This window comes from Branchiostoma lanceolatum, chromosome 1, assembly GCF_035083965.1.
Source record: "Branchiostoma lanceolatum isolate klBraLanc5 chromosome 1, klBraLanc5.hap2, whole genome shotgun sequence".
NCBI classification, from domain to species: Eukaryota; Metazoa; Chordata; class Leptocardii; order Amphioxiformes; family Branchiostomatidae; genus Branchiostoma; species Branchiostoma lanceolatum.
The window spans coordinates 16152652-16171067 of NC_089722.1; the positions used below are offsets into that span (position 1 = coordinate 16152652).

General features: G+C 41.8%; 2 protein-coding genes across 2 annotated transcripts; one reads left to right on the forward strand and one right to left on the reverse strand.

The window, feature by feature from the left end:
• Nucleotides 1-1410: 1410 nt before the first annotated feature.
• On the reverse strand, nucleotides 1411-6921 carry LOC136437661 (uncharacterized). The gene is made up of 6 exons (XM_066432253.1): nucleotides 6567-6921; nucleotides 5904-6005; nucleotides 5053-5290; nucleotides 3517-3651; nucleotides 2818-2909; nucleotides 1411-1920 (listed from the first exon to the last, which is right to left on the reverse strand). Exons 3-6 carry the CDS (start codon nucleotides 5204-5206, stop codon nucleotides 1609-1611), a joined length of 693 nt encoding a protein of 230 aa, XP_066288350.1. The 5' UTR covers nucleotides 5207-5290; nucleotides 5904-6005; nucleotides 6567-6921; the 3' UTR covers nucleotides 1411-1608.
• Nucleotides 6922-8129: 1208 nt separating this feature from the next.
• Nucleotides 8130-17964, forward strand: LOC136437723 (neuroligin-4, X-linked-like). Its single transcript, XM_066432258.1, has 10 exons — nucleotides 8130-8799; nucleotides 10484-10631; nucleotides 11119-11304; nucleotides 11742-11866; nucleotides 12165-12233; nucleotides 12491-12647; nucleotides 13493-13668; nucleotides 14437-14566; nucleotides 15539-15671; nucleotides 17348-17964. Exons 1-10 carry the CDS (start codon nucleotides 8407-8409, stop codon nucleotides 17604-17606), a joined length of 1776 nt encoding a protein of 591 aa, XP_066288355.1. The 5' UTR covers nucleotides 8130-8406; the 3' UTR covers nucleotides 17607-17964.
• The last annotated feature ends 452 nt before the right edge of the window (nucleotides 17965-18416 follow it).

Sequence of the window (18416 nt, forward strand, 5' to 3'; positions counted from 1 at the left end):
TACTTGAAGCACGTACACGGGTTGAATGGACCTAAAGACACGCCCCTTTCCCATGTTCACGCTTGAACTATTACTGACCTCGTTTCAGGTATATGCTGCCAAAGTTGGCATATCAAATGTGTCTGGAGACATAAACAAGCTTTGTCTATGCTGTCATTTTGAAATACACCAGATCGCATCATGTGATCATACAATACAGTACAATACAGGACTATATATTCATGTCATGGTGTCAAAACAAAGACGGACACATTTCAGCAAGTTGCAGTACTAGCCAATTTTAAAAACACTTCAAGTTTGGCCAACGCAAACACGGCCGTGGCGACTTTACCTCAAAGTAGACAAAGAAAAGGAGGCACAAGCATTAGCATTAAGTTGGTCCTCAGGTATGTCGGCGTTTCAGACGATTTAAACATAAAGGGAGATGTCAAAGTTGCCCGGGTCATGCGGACACACCCACCGGTAGGTAAACATAGCTGAGATTTGCATTGACACTGATTATTGCCAAACTGAGGGTCGTGTGACCTTTTTTGAGTAAAGAAAATATTTACTGGCGTCGCATGACTTCGGGTTTAGGGACAAAAACGACAGAGCTTTTTTTCGAATATGCCGTCAAACGATTGTAGGAAAATTTAATAGTAGCTGTTCGTTGCTATGAATTTGAAACGTTTTACAGGGAGATGCTAGGATTTAGTTTTACCTCCGGATCTGTGTCCATAACGACCATCTGTGGCTAATACGCAAAACGTTTGTTCCGAAGTTAAATCAGGTCCAACTAAATTTCATTTTATAAGAAAAAAAAATCAAAATTTCTGCTGTAAACGCATACCGTTTCTCGATTGACAGATGTCTTCAACGCTAAAAGTAAAATAGAGCCAGGAATCAGTTATTCAAATGTTGTTGCGAGGACGCCATCAATGTAAGTAGAAAATGCAGCTGTAGGTGCCTAGAATTAAGAAATGCCTGCCCTTGTGTAATATGTATCATGTAACACACTATAGAGGATTGATTAGACTTCCAAATCTGTCAACTAGAGTAGGTTGAAGGGATATGGAGCGCACAAAAACAATATTGGAAGACGCCCTGTGTGATATTGACGGTCTATGCAGCCCATGTCGACCTATCTATTTGCTTGAGAGAGGAAGCATACTACCTGTCCGATTTTGTATTCTACTGTCTGGTCAAGACCGGTAAAAGACATCCGTTAAGTAAACAACCACAGAAAACATCCCTATCTTTAAGTTTCAGACCAAGACGGAGAAACGTGATAGGAAAATATTTGAAGATGCTTGTGCGCATATTGATTTATCTCTGTTTATGCAGCGTCTGTCGAGCCAGTATTCAAATGTATCATAATTTAGCTGAAATATTGACAGAACCTCCTTAAAGTTAGATGAAGAATGCTAGATAGAACGTGGTTATACCACTTTATTGACGATTTTTCAAAATATGCTGTATAACTCCTTTGCACATAGATAGCAAACAAACCTTATGCTATAGTTCAATTTTGTAGGAGCTAATCTCGTGTTCATAAACTATATTATAGCTCTTTGTACTGTATGTGTAAAAGTGTAATCGGTAGAGTTGGTTATGTTTTACTACTGTCGACTAATCTAGCTGCATTTCAATCACAACTTTACTCAAAGCAGCATCGGCCTCGATCTTCTTGCTCGCAAGGGCATCGGTCCCGAAGAAGTCCCGAAGTTTCTCGACGAGTCCGAAGCCGACCTCTTCCTTGTCGTGCAGGTTGGAGAACTCGGACCGTACCACGTATCGGTAGGGTCCGTGGGGTGTGACCCTCCGGTACAGGGAGGAGAAGACGTACCCCATCTCTGGTGTTACCGCTTTCTCCAGAACATCGACACCTGTCAAGTCCTTCCAGTTAGCCTCGAAATCTCCAGCTGGAATATAGTCAGGTACCTGTAAAATACACATGAAAGATACTTGGATACTTAATCTAGTCCAGTGCCTAAAGCCCTCCTCTCACTGGACCCGCGGCACGCTGGCGGCGTCACTGCGGCCGATCAAATTGACAAAGCACTCAACGAATTTCATCGACAAAAAACGAATCTTTTTAAGATTTGTGTGTTTTGTTGTCTTTTTGGTCATACATGTACGTTTTCAATGATATTCCCATTATAAAGTAAAGGGTAACACAAATTCAGTTTAGGACGCAGCGACGCCGCCAGCGTGCCGCGGGTCCAGTGAGAGGGGGGCTTAACATATTCAAAGACAATTCAATCTCTACAACTGAATAAGATTAGGAGAGTACTTTCGAACACCTAACACTTCTTCAGCGTCACTACAATGTAGCTAACATGCATTTGTAAATAGTTGTCCTCCTTGACTATAAGTTACATCTGCGTTTGATCAGTGTATTCAGTTACAGTTGGATATTCAGTTACATATTAGGTGTCCACTCTTAATGAGAATTCAGACATTCAGTTGAAATTGGATGAATTCTAGCCTGGTCTCCCTCCCTACTAGTATTGTCTCTCAATCGCAGCCATGCCCAGTAACAACTACCCTGTCCGGTACCCGTCGTCAGTTTTCAACGAAGAGAAACGAAGAGAGAATGGGGAGGGATGGGTACCAGGCGAGATGAATTCATCTAATCCAGTGTCAGTGAGTTGCCACAATGAACATTCATAACGAAAACGCGTGGGTTCGAGGAACAAAAAAAAACAACGGGACAAATAGAAAGCCCGACAAAAAGCCTTAAAAAAACAGTCTCTGCTCCTCTGCTTGGAGAGTAAACGAAAACATTACAAAAGGAGACCTGTTACAACCGAGACTAGTTTGTTTCCGAGTACTTACGGCGAAGTGTGAGATGAGGTAGCGGTGTGTGTTTGGACGCTCGTACGGATACGGTGACTCTCCCGTGGTCACAGCGGCCTCAGCAAACCCGCCTAAAACGCCGTACAGTTAACGAATATGAAATTTCACCTTGTAATGGAATGCTCTAGATATGATGTTTTACGTGATAAGTTATTCACATTTCTCAATTCAATAGTACAACAGATTTCAAAAGACTCGATGCTACAGACAGATTTGAATATATCTTCAGATACAACAACTCCTAGTCTGTATAACGCAAACTCCAGCTGTCCGGGGGTTTCTCTCCCCTCCCCGCGGGTTGCGAGGCGGTTACAGGGCTGCGAGCAGTCACAGGAGGCTTGATTGAATTCATGCTACAACAACTCCCACAGTGCAAAAATAATTTAAATATATAACAGACTGCTTTGTTATTAGAAAACATACCGAAACTCATGATTATTCCCACTCGACTGTAACACTTTATCAAAGGCTTAAGCTAGCCCTAATTGTTTTAGTAATTAGGACGTTAGGTTTTATTCTATACTTCTATTTTGTACTATGTTTAATAGTTGCCATATATCGTACCGTGTACGATTGTCGTGCAATAAAGTTCTTCTGATGAAATATCGGTATTGTTGCAAGAAAATTGTGGGCGCAAACGATAAGGTAAAACTTTGTTCAATCGATATCTCTACTCACCCATCATGAACTCCGCATCCGGCTTGAGTTTGCTGGCCTCTTCCATGGCTTGTTTCATGACAGGGTTCTTGTTGGGACCTGTCATTATAAACCCGTCGGTTTTGAAGATCCCAAAGTTTACATAGACCCACTTGGCTGTAGAGAAAGATAAGATGTTAAGCCCCCCCTCAATGGACCCACTGTACGCTGGCGACGTCGCTGCGTCCTAAATTTGATTTTTGTACCCCTTGACTTTATAATGGGAATATCATTCAAAACGTACAAGTATGACCAAAAAGACAACAAAACACAAAAAGTATAAAGACTATTCAAACTTTACAACTGGATCAAAAATTCGGAGATTTATTTCAGATTTAAACATACAAAGCTTAAAAAGATTTGTTTTTGTCACTGAAATTTGTACTTTGTCAATTCCATCGGCCGCAGCGACGCCGCCAGCGTGCCGCAGGTCCAGTGAGAGGGGGGCTTTGGTTAACGTCACAACTACATTATAATAATGCGCACATTTCAGCAAGTTGCAGTATTAGACAAATATGAAAAAAAGTCCAAGTTTGGCCAATACAAAGACGTCCTTGGCGGCTTTACCACAAAGCCAACAAACCAAAGGTGGGACAAACATCTAAATTTGGTTTTCAGGTATGTCGGCGTTTCAGACGATTTAGACATAAAGGGAGATGTCAAAGTTGCCCGGGTCATGCGGACACACCCACCGGTAGGTAAACATGACTAGCTGAGATTTGCATTGACACTGATTGCCCAAACTGAGGAGCGTGTGACAAGTTTTACTAGTAAAAAAAAATATTCACAGGTGCCGCATGACTTCGGGTTTAGGGAAGAAGACGACAGAGCGTTTTTTTCTGATATGCCGTCAAACTCAGTGGTCGGCCTCTGAGAAATATCGGATGTTTTCAAACAATGGTGACGCTTTTTCCAACACGTGGAGTGATAAGCTGCAAGTGCTGTTGTGTGACTTGACCCATTATAAATGGTATGGATCAAACCCAACCATTGTGAGAGTTAGAAGTATCACAGTATGGATGACTTACTAGTGCTGCGTACCGGTACTGTGTACCGGTACCGGTACTGTACCGTAAAAATGATTAGGTACAGGTCCAAAATACCGGATCATGAAGTACCGGTACTGTACCGAAATAGATTTACACCTAGTATTTGCTTATTTTGTTACTGATCTCCTGACCCCATTGCCTCATGCAACACCAAACGTGACCAACATGACAACTGGTAATGTCAGCGTAACTAAAATGCAACAGATCATTTAGGCAGGCCGAGAGTTTTAGTAGCAAGGCCAAGGGAGTTTGGCGGTAGGAAACCTTGCATGTTCTTTGAATAAAGATACTGACAAGTTGAAACAGTTCATTTATGGTTTTGTCATTATTGGAGAAGTTCAGAAAAACACATGTTTATTTTTTAAATTGTTCGGGTACAGGTACAGGTCCGGGCCTGTACCTGAACCTATGTACCGGTACCTGTACCTGTACCTGATGTTATGTTTAGGTACGCAGCACTATGACTTACGGTTCGGTTGTATGTTCTTGTGTAGGTGGGTAGCGAGGTAGTCAGGGTGACTCTTCACGCCATGGTTCCCTACGTAGAACCAGTACTCAATCAGTTTGGGCAGGTTGCCGCTTTTCGGAGGCTTGAAAAAGTTCCACACGAAAGCACTAGCCATCTTCTCTAAGATCCTCTAATATCTTCCCTGGAAACAGAACTGAACGACTTGCAATGGTGCCCGGTTGAAGACTGAGTGAACCGCCTGAAAAAATCAACTGGAGTGTGACAAAGCTGAGCATGCGCAAACCGTTCTTGACCTAACGTTACTTGTTGACAGTGGAACTGTTGACAGCACGTCAACAAACATTGCAGCCAAAGTTTGCATACTTTTCATACCCTCCCCCTAGAGCAACAAACGAAGAGAAATCCCCCTCGTTTTAAACGATTCTATCTTTCAAACTCATCTACAATGTGTTGTAGTAAACCTGTTGACAGCACACACAGTAACACGATATGGAGAGAGAAACAAGTCTGCCAGTCAAAACTTGGGAAGATAAATGGATTACTTGATTCCGTTTTTCCAGCGTGTGTGCTGAAGCCTTAGCCGTATCATCGTGTGTGTGACAGAATAAGGTCACGCCAGGTTTGGTGTTGATGTTTTGAAAATGGTCCGGCCATGTCTCTGCCATGTTGGTTTGCCCTTATTATGTCTGTCCCACTAAGTAAGGCTACGTCCTACTGGTCAAAGAAAAGCACAGACACAAAGACTCTAAAAATCAGGGCTGCTAAAGATAGAGGCCCTGTTGTATCGTTTTCTTGACAAATAGTTAGGTTAGAGTAGAAAAAACACCCGGGTTGGGTACACGATTGCTCACCTCTCTTGCTAGTTCCACAACGTCGCTTCGGGGAAACTTTCAAACTTGAGTGACCGCTAGATCTTTCATAAGATCGGACCATACATGACATCTAAGGGAGCCCTGTTGAAAAAAAAAAAAAAATTCTACAGTTTGTCTAAAAACAATATTCGGTATCTATTTGATACCAGCCTGCTACTTCAGTTGAGAAAATATTGACGCGTATATATTTTGTCATATTCCTGTGTCGTTGAATTCTTGTGATACTACAAACGCCCCCCTCTCTATTAGTGTCGTGGTTGGTCCCGATACTTGAGTTCAGAGTTGAAAAGTGAATGACAACAATGCGACATGAAGGGGTCATTGGCCTATACCATGACACGTATCCCGAGGGGAAATTACTTACCGTTGCTAGTCAATTATATATCCTGTGTTATGATAATGCAAACATAGCATTATGTGTTATGATAATCCAAATGTGGCGAAAGTCTAAAGACTTTGTTAACGGTCGCCAATGGAATCACTTAGACACCAACGTCGAAAACATGGAAAGTACGTCGAGAATGTTAAACAACGACCTTTCGGACATCCGGGACGCTCATCACAAAATTGAAGATGTCATTATAATCACAAAATGAGAAGATATTCAGGGTATCGTATACACCGTATTTCTGATTTTCTTACCGATTCCACCAACCTGAAGTCTTTCGACGAGCCACTGAGCAGGTGAAACATGACTCAAACATTCGCCGTGACAACACAAACACTGTCCCGGGGCACCCCGCCCAGCCGTCCCGACAACATAGCACTAATCAGCCGCCGTCTAGCATACGGGCCCGTCTGTTGCCGATATTGCCGCTTGAGACATACAACATAACTAGGTCCAACATGTCCTTAAACTCTTTACAGACCACACAGCCCAGAAATATGACCGAAATGGCCACTAGTAACGTGAAGAGATCCATGTTAATACCGCCGTTAAGCAAAAAGCGAACTGTCCAAAACAGAGGCCTTAAGGGGAAGACTGGCCTTGCTCGTTGTTTTGTGGAATCTGTCAAGGCAAAATCATGTCGATAAGGTGTTTGTTGGTTGGTTTTTTTTAGTGCTTTGGACTCCGGTGAAGTGTACATGTCCTAGACAAAAGATGGCTCCTCTTCTTCGAAAAGGGCATTGGCTGGTTATCCCAAAACTGGGCGTTACCTTATTTTTCGGCAATGAGTCTGCACTGCTGAGTGTTACAAATCAAATCAGGTTAAGTCATGTATTGTTGTTGTCGATATCTCTATGAAAAATAGAGATGTTGTTTTGGGCGTGTCTGTCCGTGTATCTGTGTTTCCGAACTTTTGTAGTTAGCATATCAACTTTTAACTTTTAAAAGAGCCTTCATTGTGATGATATTTGGTATGTCGGTAGGTGTTGGGAAGACGAAAAGTAAGGTCAATTAAGGGCCCCCCTGGTGTACATGTGTGACCTTGGTACTGCAGCAGAACCTCCGTTTTTTATCAGTTGACCCGGATGAGCTATTGTTTAGATTTTTGGGTGGCAGATAGCTTTTGATAAAAGGTCGAAGTGGTGTAGATTTGGGCCCGATAGCAGCTTGTTCTGGATTTGCAGGGGCGTTTTTGTTAGAATATTCCAAAGAGGAAATCCCTATTGCAGGCAGCTTAGACAGAAATATGCACAACGAAATGTAAATTATGCAAATTGGGACTTAATGTGCATTTAATGAGGAAACTCTGTAACTTCAGTGTTTTCTACAATAGGACTCAAATACATGTGTATATACCCTAACATATGCAGTTGTGGCTGGTTGAACATTAACAGATACCAATTATGTAAATACAGTCCTAATTTGTATAACAAATACAAAAGTATGCATAATCAGAATATTTCATGGAGATACTCCGAACCCTTCTTGTTGTTATTATTGTCCTTGCCTTTGTGTCCGATATTTCTCCGCTAGACGTGGGCTCAAGCTTAAGGTGCTGTTCTCTGCATGGTGCTTCTTAAGTGTTGTATCCTCACTAGTGCCACACGTACACAGTCCATGCGTTGGTACATAGACAGAATAGAGACATTGTGTCCTTGGACAGAAGTAGTTCAGATTAGCCTCTGAGAATTCTTGTTATTGATTGCCATACATTGTACTGCCGTACAATTGTTATGCAATAAAGTTAATTCATTCGGACATAGCATCCATCGAGGTGCAAAAAAATGCGCTCTTTTTTGGACGTGGATAAATTTTGGTCGTGGAGAAAAAATCCCTTTCCTTGAAAGACGTGTTTATATACGGGTTATACTAGTAATTGACTTGGTAAGTTAAGGTAAGGTAATAATTAACGTCGTACGGTAAGGTATGGTAATAATTGACTTGTAAAGGTAAGGTAGGGTAAGGTACTAGTTGACCTGGTCCAAAGTCCACGGAATAAGTATTCCCACAGTACCTAGCGTACCAATAATGTAAACAACAGTTTGATAGTCGTTCAGTTTATTCTGCCAGTTTTTAAAAATAGACCGACTGTGCATGTTTGATGTGGACATGGCACTGAATGTTGATATGCTGTTCAGATGGCATGTGCTACAGATTCTGTTGGTCATCTGCTGTATGGTCATCAATGGTCAAGCTGTAGACGTTTCCACGACCCTTGGACCAATCCGAGGGTTTGCCACGGCCTTGGACGACGGTACCGTTCTAAACACCTTCCTCGGTGTGCCCTTCGCAGCAGCCCCGACAGGGAACCTCAGGTTTCGCCCCCCTCAGCCGCACGAGGCTTGGACCGATGTCTATGACGCCACAAGGTTCGGACCAGCATGTCTACAGTACCCGGCAACGTCAGGGGCCGGGTCATACGACCCCAGTCTCAACGACATCGATGTTTCTGAAGACTGTCTCAACTTGAACGTGTTTGCTCCCCAGGTATTATTGATAACTAGAGTTCCACGAACACTTTATCTTCGCCAAATAATCAAGGCTTATTATGGAGAGTGATTAATATTTACATGCTTATCACCCGCTGCAAATTTGATCATGCACCATACCATTTGGAAGTTATGCTGGGGGGGGGGAGAATGAGTCCAGTCTAGAAAGTGTTAAAAATCATTTGGTGGTACAGGACTAGTATATGTGTAGAGTGTGCTGATATATGTAACAAGTTAAATGAACTTTCAGATGCTACAAGTATCGAATTCCTGCCATTGATCACTATGGAATTATGGTTTTTCCTCATCAATTATGCATATTGGCTCCCATATGCATAATTACCACCTATCTAAATCAAATTATAACTTAAGCTATTAACAAACCAAAAATCATGATGATCCATTGACCCCTTCTTGAGTTATTACCAAATGAAGGGCGCACAGCTGGCACACAGCTGGGTGACCTAAATCCCAAGCCAGGCAATCCTCCAAGTGTCCCTGAATTGAGGTTGAGTGACAGCTTTCAATGGGATTATACATTACTCTCTTTAATTATGTAAATGAGGTCCCAATTTGCATACTATACATTTCATTATGTTAATCATCACCTAAGGTACCTGCGTACCAAAAGCAATAAAGATACATCAAACCCTGCATGAGTTATCCTCCTTCAAAGTTCCATACATAAAGGGCCACTGCAGCTCAAAACAAGTCGTCAAGAGGCCCAAACTTACACCACTTGTTCCCTGCCCCAAGACCCATCCACTATAAAAACATCATGAACCTGGCGCCTCCAGAAAATTTCACCCCGAACTTTGAAGCTCCGCTGCAATACTTTAGATACCCGCTAGAAGGCCCATTATCGAACTTGACCTTCCTTTCTGTAAACCTTACCCACCCACTAAGTACCATGCAGAACCATCGACAGCTTCTTGAGTTATGTTGGCGACATACAAATACACATACACACAAAGCCCACTGCAGTACCGACGGAAAATGCCAGGGGAACAATTTTCGAACTTGACCTTCGTTTCTACAACATCTACACACCTGCAAAAAATCATGAAGATCCATCAACGTTTCCGTCTCTTTTTTTTTGCCTACAAACAAACACAAAAAATTCAAAGTCCGCTGCAGTACTGTTGAAAAACGCAAGGTGAACCATTTTCGAACTTGACCTTCCTTTGCACAACCACTACACACCTACCAAAAATCATAAAGATTCATTGAAGTTTTCTTGAGTTATGCTCCTGACATACATACAGACCCACCCAACAGATTTTTCAACCGAAAACATAATCTTCCCCGAGTACTAGTACTCGGCGAAGATAATAACATTGAAACACAGGATCTGTATTTTTTAGTTTTGAAACTATGTAAGTCTTGAATGCTTGGTGCTTCATGCATCAGAACATGTAACAACACGGGCTATAGAGGATCATAAAAATGCACCAAGGTGTTGTTTCTACAAGAAACCTTAAAATAACTTATGAGAGAGCACTCCATTCTTGTTTCAACCTCCTAGGTTTCTATGCTGAAAGTTGGGTAAAAGTTAGTAGCAACGGCAATTTTAAGCTATAAGTTTTCAAATGCGCTTGGTGTGGCTGCCTAACTCTATCTGGCTAGTTTTTGTTTGAACTCAATGATGACCTTGAAGCCCCGCCATCTTGTTTGTTCTGCAGGTGTCGGACGATGACCCATTGCTTCCCGTCATGCTCTACATTCATGGCGGTGCACACCTGAACGGAGCCAACAAGTTGCATGACGGGAGTTTACTGGCACAAAAGGGAGTGATCGTCGTCATCACAAACTATCGCCTTGGAGCTCTAGGTTAGGCCATGTTGACTTGACTATATGGATGACATCCGCGGGCGCATCAATTTTCGTCCGTTTCCAAAAAAGAACAAAGAGTAAATCGTACAAAGCAGCTGCAAAATGAGAAAATGGATACTAATGTTGTAGAAGGCCAAAGTCAAAGAAGATGTGAAAGTACAAAAATGAAGATTCTATATTTCGGTATATCATACTCTGTGTGTTTAGTTTTGTTTATTCTTCCAGACCACATAGACTTCATAATGAAGGCTACCTTTTGCTCGCATCAGTTTTGGGATACAGAGGATGTCATCCATATAATCATATCAACATGGGGCCCCTATAGCTACTGTATCTCAACATTACACCAATTTTGAAGATTTTAATATCATTTATTTTGCAATCATTCTGTATCAAAAATATTTTACAAAAACATAATTCATAACGCCTATGGCCTCGACATATTGGTTTATCTTTCTCATATATGATCCTGTTGACTTTGTAGGATTTTTCAGCACCGGAGATTCTAGCGCCCCAGGAAACTATGGGATGTTGGACCAACTGGAAGCCATGAAATGGGTTCGTGCGAACATCCGGGCATTCGGGGGCAGCCCCGACCGTGTGACCATATTTGGTGAAAGTTCGGGAGCAGCAAGTACCTCCCTGCACCTGTTATCTCCGCTCAGCAGAGGTACAAAATCATCTTTTTGTGCTAAATTCTTATTTGGAAGACATTCAAAAGAATGTGAGATGTACATGTACAAGTCAACCAAAGGCAGAGAATATGTAAAACATCACATTTTCAAAGTGGCTGAGCTCACTCACCAAAGCTGATGACTGTCGGTACTATATGTGACATTTGTTCCATTTCTGCCCTTGTTTTTGTCTCGTCATTGGTACAATCTCTTAAAAATTTTACCAAGTCTTTCAGTCGAACCTGATATCAATTGCATTTCAATATCGCATTCACATCTGATGAGTCAAATTTATTTAGGACGTTGTCCTGAAAGAACGGAACGTTTGGACAATGTTTCATCTGTATCATCTGTGACTTCAAAGTATATAACTTCGGAACAACTGACTAACCTACTAAAACAGCCAAGAATACATATGTTTGGCGTGTTCCAGACTATTTCCAACAGGCCATTCTGCAGAGCGGCGCCTCTACCAGTCCCTGGGCCGTCCTGCTGCCTGAGTACGAGCCTCAGAAGTACACAGAGGAACTGGCCAGGCAGATGGGCTGCAGTACGCAGGTCTGTGCAATCTGCACTTCTATTGGATGTTGGACGTCACGTGACTATGACGTATCCAGTGTCCACCATGTTGATGGGTAATATATCATGTAAGAAAATACACCAGTGGCGTCACGAACAAACACAAAAACAAAGGTACCTCCGTGCCTGAGGCGTTGTCAAAAAAGTCACTGATTTCGATCACATAATCATGTGATGTACTCTGCCAAAGTCATAGCAACTCGCTCTCTTTTTACAACTTTTATGACGACACGCTGTCATTAACATTAACGCATGTTGTTTTTGCGATTTGTTTCAGTCATCACAAGAGCTGGTTGACTGTCTCAAAGAGAAGACGGCAGAAGAGATCGGCAGTGCAGATGTTGGCGTAAGACTTGTCTCTGTTTGTCCTAATTTCTTCAATCTGTTTTCTTCTGTTACACGATGATATCAATATTGATATATCAATGCAAGAAAACTTGTATTCCTTTCTGACATGCAATTTTCTAATTTACGTGTAGGTATTCGCAAGTATATGTAATTATACACGTAAATGGCCAAGATCTACTAAAACATGTTACAGCACATCCATGTAAGTAGATAGGTTTCACTATTGACTAAATACTAACTGTTTTGACCCAACAGAAGCCGCCCGCGATGTCGACCGTTGCCTGGGCTCCTATAGTTGACGGTCCCGGCGGTTTCCTGCCCGCCCGGCCCTGGGACTTAGTGGACCAGGGACAGTTCACCAAGGTCCGCCTCATGGCCGGCTGTACCACGGACGAGCGCTCTGGAGACCTGGGTACGCACCGGAAATTAGATTTCAACACTAGTTTTGAGAATAATTCGAATACAATGCATGCGCAGAAATGTTCGCGGGGATTTAGTTTCGCTGTAAGGAGAAAACGGAGTGTTCGCGGTGGTTTCGAGTTCGCGTTTGAAACAATAGTAGCGCTACAGTCACACAATGGAACGGCTTTTCGCGGTGGTCTTAAGTTCGCAATGAAGAGTTCGCCGCGAAAACCGCGAACATAAAACCACCGCGAACGATTGTGCATTTACCATGTTACAGTACTAGTAGATTGTGGCATCGTGCTGGTGTAACGGTTTGGGTGTTTGGCCCAGAATCCAGAGGTTCTGCGTTCGAATCCCCTGACATGCCAGCGATGTTTTGCCCTTGGGAAAGACACTTAACACGACTTTCCTCAGTCCACTGAGTTGTACAAATGGGTACCTGACTTTGTTCGGGGAGGTAAAAGACGGTAAAAGGAGAGGGATGGGCCCCGCCTTCTAATACCGTGCTCCAGACACAGGTGATAACAACCCACTGCCCCTACGGTATCAATAGGCTATGGGACTATCGTTACGTATACCTAGCCTGACGAATCGCGCTCCTAGTGGCCAGCCGTTCCTGTAACCGCCATCCCCTAGAGCTTGGGTGGGGGTCAGTAACCTCCGGCCGAGAGCTTGTGTAAATACAGACTAACGTATACCTACCTTTTTAAAAGGAAGGAATGTAAATGTTAAGTAAGGGATGACTTTTCTTGACAAAGTCGAGGCTTGACATAGGTTTTATACTTACTTCTCCATCAATACTTCAATAATCAAGCTCGCTCAAATATCCTTTTCTCTTTGTCTTCTTAACAGCAAGTATTCCAGGAGTAGAGAATGGAGTAAGTAGAAACCTTGTTATTGACGCCCTGGTCGACTTTGTGGAACGCTACCCGAGAAACAAGGGCTTCATTTCCGACGCCCTCCTTCATGGTTACACGGACTACGAGGCCATCGACGATCCCATCACAAATAGGGACAACTACATACAGGTGCCTGGACGTTTGTTTGTTTGTTCATTCATTTGCATATGTACAAGTGTTTAAAACAAAGATATACAGGGCCAAAAAAAGATGGAAGGGGGGGGGGGCAGAAGCCTAGGTGGCTTTTCTTGGGCCTCCCCTCGAAACTTAACAATAGGAATCATATCATAAATTGTACATAACTCAAAACTAAGGAAAATTAACGATAGAAAATAAGTTCAACTTATACCATAAATCTTGATAAATGAATAGATACGAGGAAATACAAAATGGATTTTAAGGTATTAAACATAATAAGGTACGCTAATATGTTCAATACTAAACGTAATTAACAAATTTTGAAGAAGTAGATCAGAAAGTAAACAAAATATTAATCATCAAATATCAATAATCAAATATTAAAGGAAAAAACGGAATGGCCCAGGTGCCTGGATGTTTCATTTAGTTCGATCATTACTTTTTGTCTATTTGTCTGAACTCCAAAAGTCTGCCTTCTGTATAGAGTTACATGGACGCTTCACTTTGTTAGATGATATGGGGTACACGAAATCCATCTGATGAAAACTGAAATTGATCATGTTTGAGTCCGTGAATACCTTAGTGTTGGAAGAACTTAAGCATTGTACTATGAAATGAAGCATATTGACACTCAATAAAAAGTTTTAACGAAGGAAAGGATACAAAATTTAGAAAGAAAGAAAAACTGAAGTGAAAATGGGACGCATGTTCCCCGAATTTTGTGTGGAGACTATAATGATGAATTTTCTCCCTTGCCAGTTCCTGTCAGACTACCGGTACGTCGCGCCGGTGGAAAAGGTGTTATTGAAGATGTCGGCAGGGGGCGTTTCAACCTACAAGTACAGCTTCGGTTATCAACCCATCCCGGACACATATTCCGAGTGGCAAGGTGAAGTGTTATTGGGAACGTATAATGAAGGATTTTATCAATGCAAATTGTACTAGCAAAGATAGATACATGTTTAGACTAAACTAGCTGTACTGAAAAGTGTCTTAGACCAGCTTGGTCAATAAACGATTAAGAGCAAGATTTAAATTTGCCGGTTCGTAGAGTTAAAATTTAACGAGATGACAATTATGCTTTCAACAGTTCTGATAATCCCCTAGTACACCCTCTTAATTTCAATTCTTGAACTTGAACTTTTAGTCTATGAAACTCTGAAAACCATGCTATATGGAAATATAAAACTTATGTCCATATCTTTTTAATAATTATCAGGGAAGCCATCACAATTGCAGTAATTTCTAACCATAAATTGTTCGATTTTTGAGGGTCTTCGAGGAGGTCCCAGAACTACATAACGAAAAATACATGAAGGGTTTTTAGATTCTATGGCTGTTCATAGTTCCACATACCTATCACATATACAAAGTATGAGCCGATTTGGCCGACCCCCATCTTCCCACCTCTGCCTGGTTTTGCCTGGTTTTCTCGTGAAATGACTCTATTAAGGTATTGTTGAAGGGTGGCTGAGGAATTTTGGGATGTTTTTGAAAAAACCCTTTCTTAAGCTTTACAAACCTTCCTCAACCTTAATTTTTGCAGGTTATACCTTATAGCAAGGTGATAATTTATGCCAATTAGTATGATGTCATGATTACGTCATGAAGATTTATAAGGCCACGCCCCTTTTTTAGAAAAAAACGCTCTCCTTGGCTTGTGCTTCGATGTTTATCAAAATAACTTTGCAGGAATGTACATGATAGTAATACTTAAAGAATGATGCGTGTCAACGAGTATATTTTGAAATATCGATTTTTGGCGATTTTTTTTATTTGATAACAAAAAAAAATTAAATAAAAAAATCGCCCAAAATCGATATTTCAAAATATTAAAAGAGTTACTACATGTATACTACAGGTGTGCCGCATGCGGCAGAACTCAGGTTTCTCTTCAACATGCCAATTCGGTTTGTGAACGGCGCGCCCACGGCAGCTGATCTGGACATGGCGGACAAGATGATCACAATGTGGACCAACTTCGCCAAGACAGGGTGAGGGTAGTGCTTGCGTTTTTATGCGTTTTTTGCTTTGTTTGTATTGCATACCCGGTAAACGCCTCAAGCCGTAACACACCAGGTTTGCACTGAGGAGTATAAGCTGCATATCCGGACAGATTTATATGATCCACTCACACCGGGAAGGACCCCTACTCTTTTCGATAAGTGTGGTGGGTTCTTTGACGTGCTCAAGGTGTGGCTCTCCTCAAACACGGGACCTCCATTTAACGTCCTTTACCTAACAGAAGCTAGGTACTTATTTTCACCTGAATGAAGTGAGGAAAGTCGTGTAAAGTACATTTCCCAATGGCACAACGTCAACAGGACAAATCAGGGAACCCCGGATTCAAACCCGGTACCTCTGGGTCCTGGGGCCAAACACCCTGCCACCGCAACGCATGCGCAGGGGCATGATAAGTGTTGTTCCTTGCCCATACTGGTACAGTGCTACGTGTATGTAAGTGTATCATTGACATTCCGTATTCACCAATAACGGACTCGGTCGTTACAATGATTGCTCAGAATGTGGTGTCCTCTGCACCATTGATTTACTTTTCTTAATTTAAAACTAGTTGTAGAGTAGAGTAGAGAAGAGAAGAGTAGAGTAGAGTAGAGTAGAGTAGAGTAGAGTAGAGTAGAGTAGAGTAGAGTAGAGTAGAGAAGAGAAGAGAAGAGAAGAGTAGAGTAGAGTAGAGTAGAGTAGAGTAGAGTAGAGTAGAGTAGAGTAGAGCAGAGTAGAGTAGAGTAGAGTAGAGTATAACATCTCCATGGATCCAATTTTCAACCAACATGTAACGTTACCAGGTCTAATCAAACACCTGCAAATTGAGAGAGTTGGGTTACCAAAAACTACCTGCCTCTGTGTGCACATTATGTACACTGTGGATGACAGACAAAGGGCCATGAGCATTCCAATGTGCGAGATTCACATAACGGATGTAAGAGGAATGCGTGGGAGAGTAGCACTTGACTTTCGGTCGCTTAGCTTTTTGAACTTGTCCATGTTTGTGTCTGTGTGTGTGTCTCTCTCTCTCTCTGTCTCTCTCTCTCTCTCTCATAGACACACACTCACATATAAACTCACACATACGCAAACCAAGACGCGCACTCACGCACACAAATACATACACGCATACACACATGTGCACACACATACACGCCTGCGATATTTCGGCACACTGAAAGCCCTATTACAACACATGTACTTCAAGTCTTTGAGCGGTGACTCGTAACGTTGCAACGGTCGCCAGAGTCACAAGACTTTTTTTTTCAAAACGCGAAGAATACGGTTACCGGTACTTAAATAACGAAACTTTTGTTAATTTGTTTCCTTTTCACATCCATTAGAGTCGCTGTAATCACCCTGTACTTTTTGCAATAAAAATAAACAGGTCACAAAAACGTTAGAAAGCTGCTATTCAGCTCCCACTAGCTTTCTCCAAGCACACAGCGCTAGAAACAACAATGGCGGAAGCTGTACCCGACCTTTTAATTGTTGTCTACTTGATTATTTATCCCTATCATTTAGTACTGAAAATAACAGAGAGAAATAATCAAGTCTTGTCATAATCAAGTCAAGCAAAGTACAAGTCATAGTACAAGCTGTAAATGATCAACAAACTTTAAGGACACTGACACAAAATCATTTCTGTTTTCTTTTTATCATGAAGGAATCCTACGCCATCTCCTATCGACGGAGTCACGTGGCAGCCGTTCACCAATGAGACAAGAGCACACTTGATGATTGACAGCCCGCTGACGAATGGACAGTTCCTTCAGACCAGGCGCATGGAACTCTGGAATGACGTCATCAGGAACATGGCGGAAACGGACACCTGTGATAATGGCGGGGTGGCTAGTAACGGAAGCACGGTTTCCGTCGTTTCGGCCATGGTTATCATAGTGTCTATTCTGTTAGTAGCAACTTAATCCAAAAGGTTTGCGTAGCAAAAGCTTTGTTGGATCTATTGGCATGTGGGGTGGCCGCCATCTTGATTTTGTGACGTCGCAGGGTAGCCATACCATTTCATTGGGGTTGCTAGCGTTCTCTCTATTTTTTAACAAATCAGCACACAACTATCACACATTCAACTCAAATAAAAAGAAAAATTCAATACCAATTCATATTCATAAAAAGACCCCGTGCTCGCTAAACTAATATAGCAAATCTGAAGTATATGTAGCACAAATACTTAACTCTAGTTTCTCTGTTTTTATTCTGTACTTTGTGATCGTACCGCTTTCAGTGGTTGAGTCCAAATTGCGTGTATTAAATTTGAAATCTGAATATGTAGTGTTGACTTGAACGTTCTTTGAATGTGCCTTACTATGCTCGCATAAAATATTCTTAAGAAGAAAGGGATTTGCTTGACATACTACACAGCAATGAAACGGAGCTCTACATTGAAGGCAACCAAAGCAACATTAGGTCCCGAAGATTGGATTTTGAAAGTCAATTTATTTCATAATTTCTATACATGATAAGTTCAAACAACACCATCACAATGTATAGCGACGTCCATCATGCAAACACACGACGTCGTTCTGATGCATATGTGAGAATACTGAAAATTGTCACCTTGGATTTTGTAGGCTCGCGAAATTAAGGGAATCATCGTACGACACGTTTTTGCGCGGTTTAAAAATGCTCAAAGTGTGAAGTTATTACGCAATTGTGCTAAATGGTGGTAGTAAATGTCGCTACCATAAAGATTTCAGCATTTTCTTTGTTTCCATATT

Bases quoted from the DNA above. Each gene is read 5' to 3' on its own strand.
- LOC136437661 (XM_066432253.1), bottom strand. From the start codon at position 5,206: ATGGCTAGTGCTTTCGTGTGGAACTTTTTCAAGCCTCCGAAAAGCGGC. The intron at 3,652-5,052 runs GTAAGTCATAGT...CTTTCTCTACAG, and splicing joins CAAGAACATACAACCGAACC to CCAAGTGGGTCTATGTAAAC. The intron at 2,910-3,516 runs GTGAGTAGAGAT...ACGGCGTTTTAG, and splicing joins GGATGCGGAGTTCATGATGG to GCGGGTTTGCTGAGGCCGCT.
- LOC136437723 (XM_066432258.1), top strand. From the start codon at position 8,407: ATGTTTGATGTGGACATGGCACTGAATGTTGATATGCTGTTCAGATGG. The intron at 12,648-13,492 runs GTACGCACCGGA...TCTTCTTAACAG, and splicing joins CGAGCGCTCTGGAGACCTGG to CAAGTATTCCAGGAGTAGAG. The intron at 14,567-15,538 runs GTGAAGTGTTAT...TGTATACTACAG, and splicing joins CACATATTCCGAGTGGCAAG to GTGTGCCGCATGCGGCAGAA.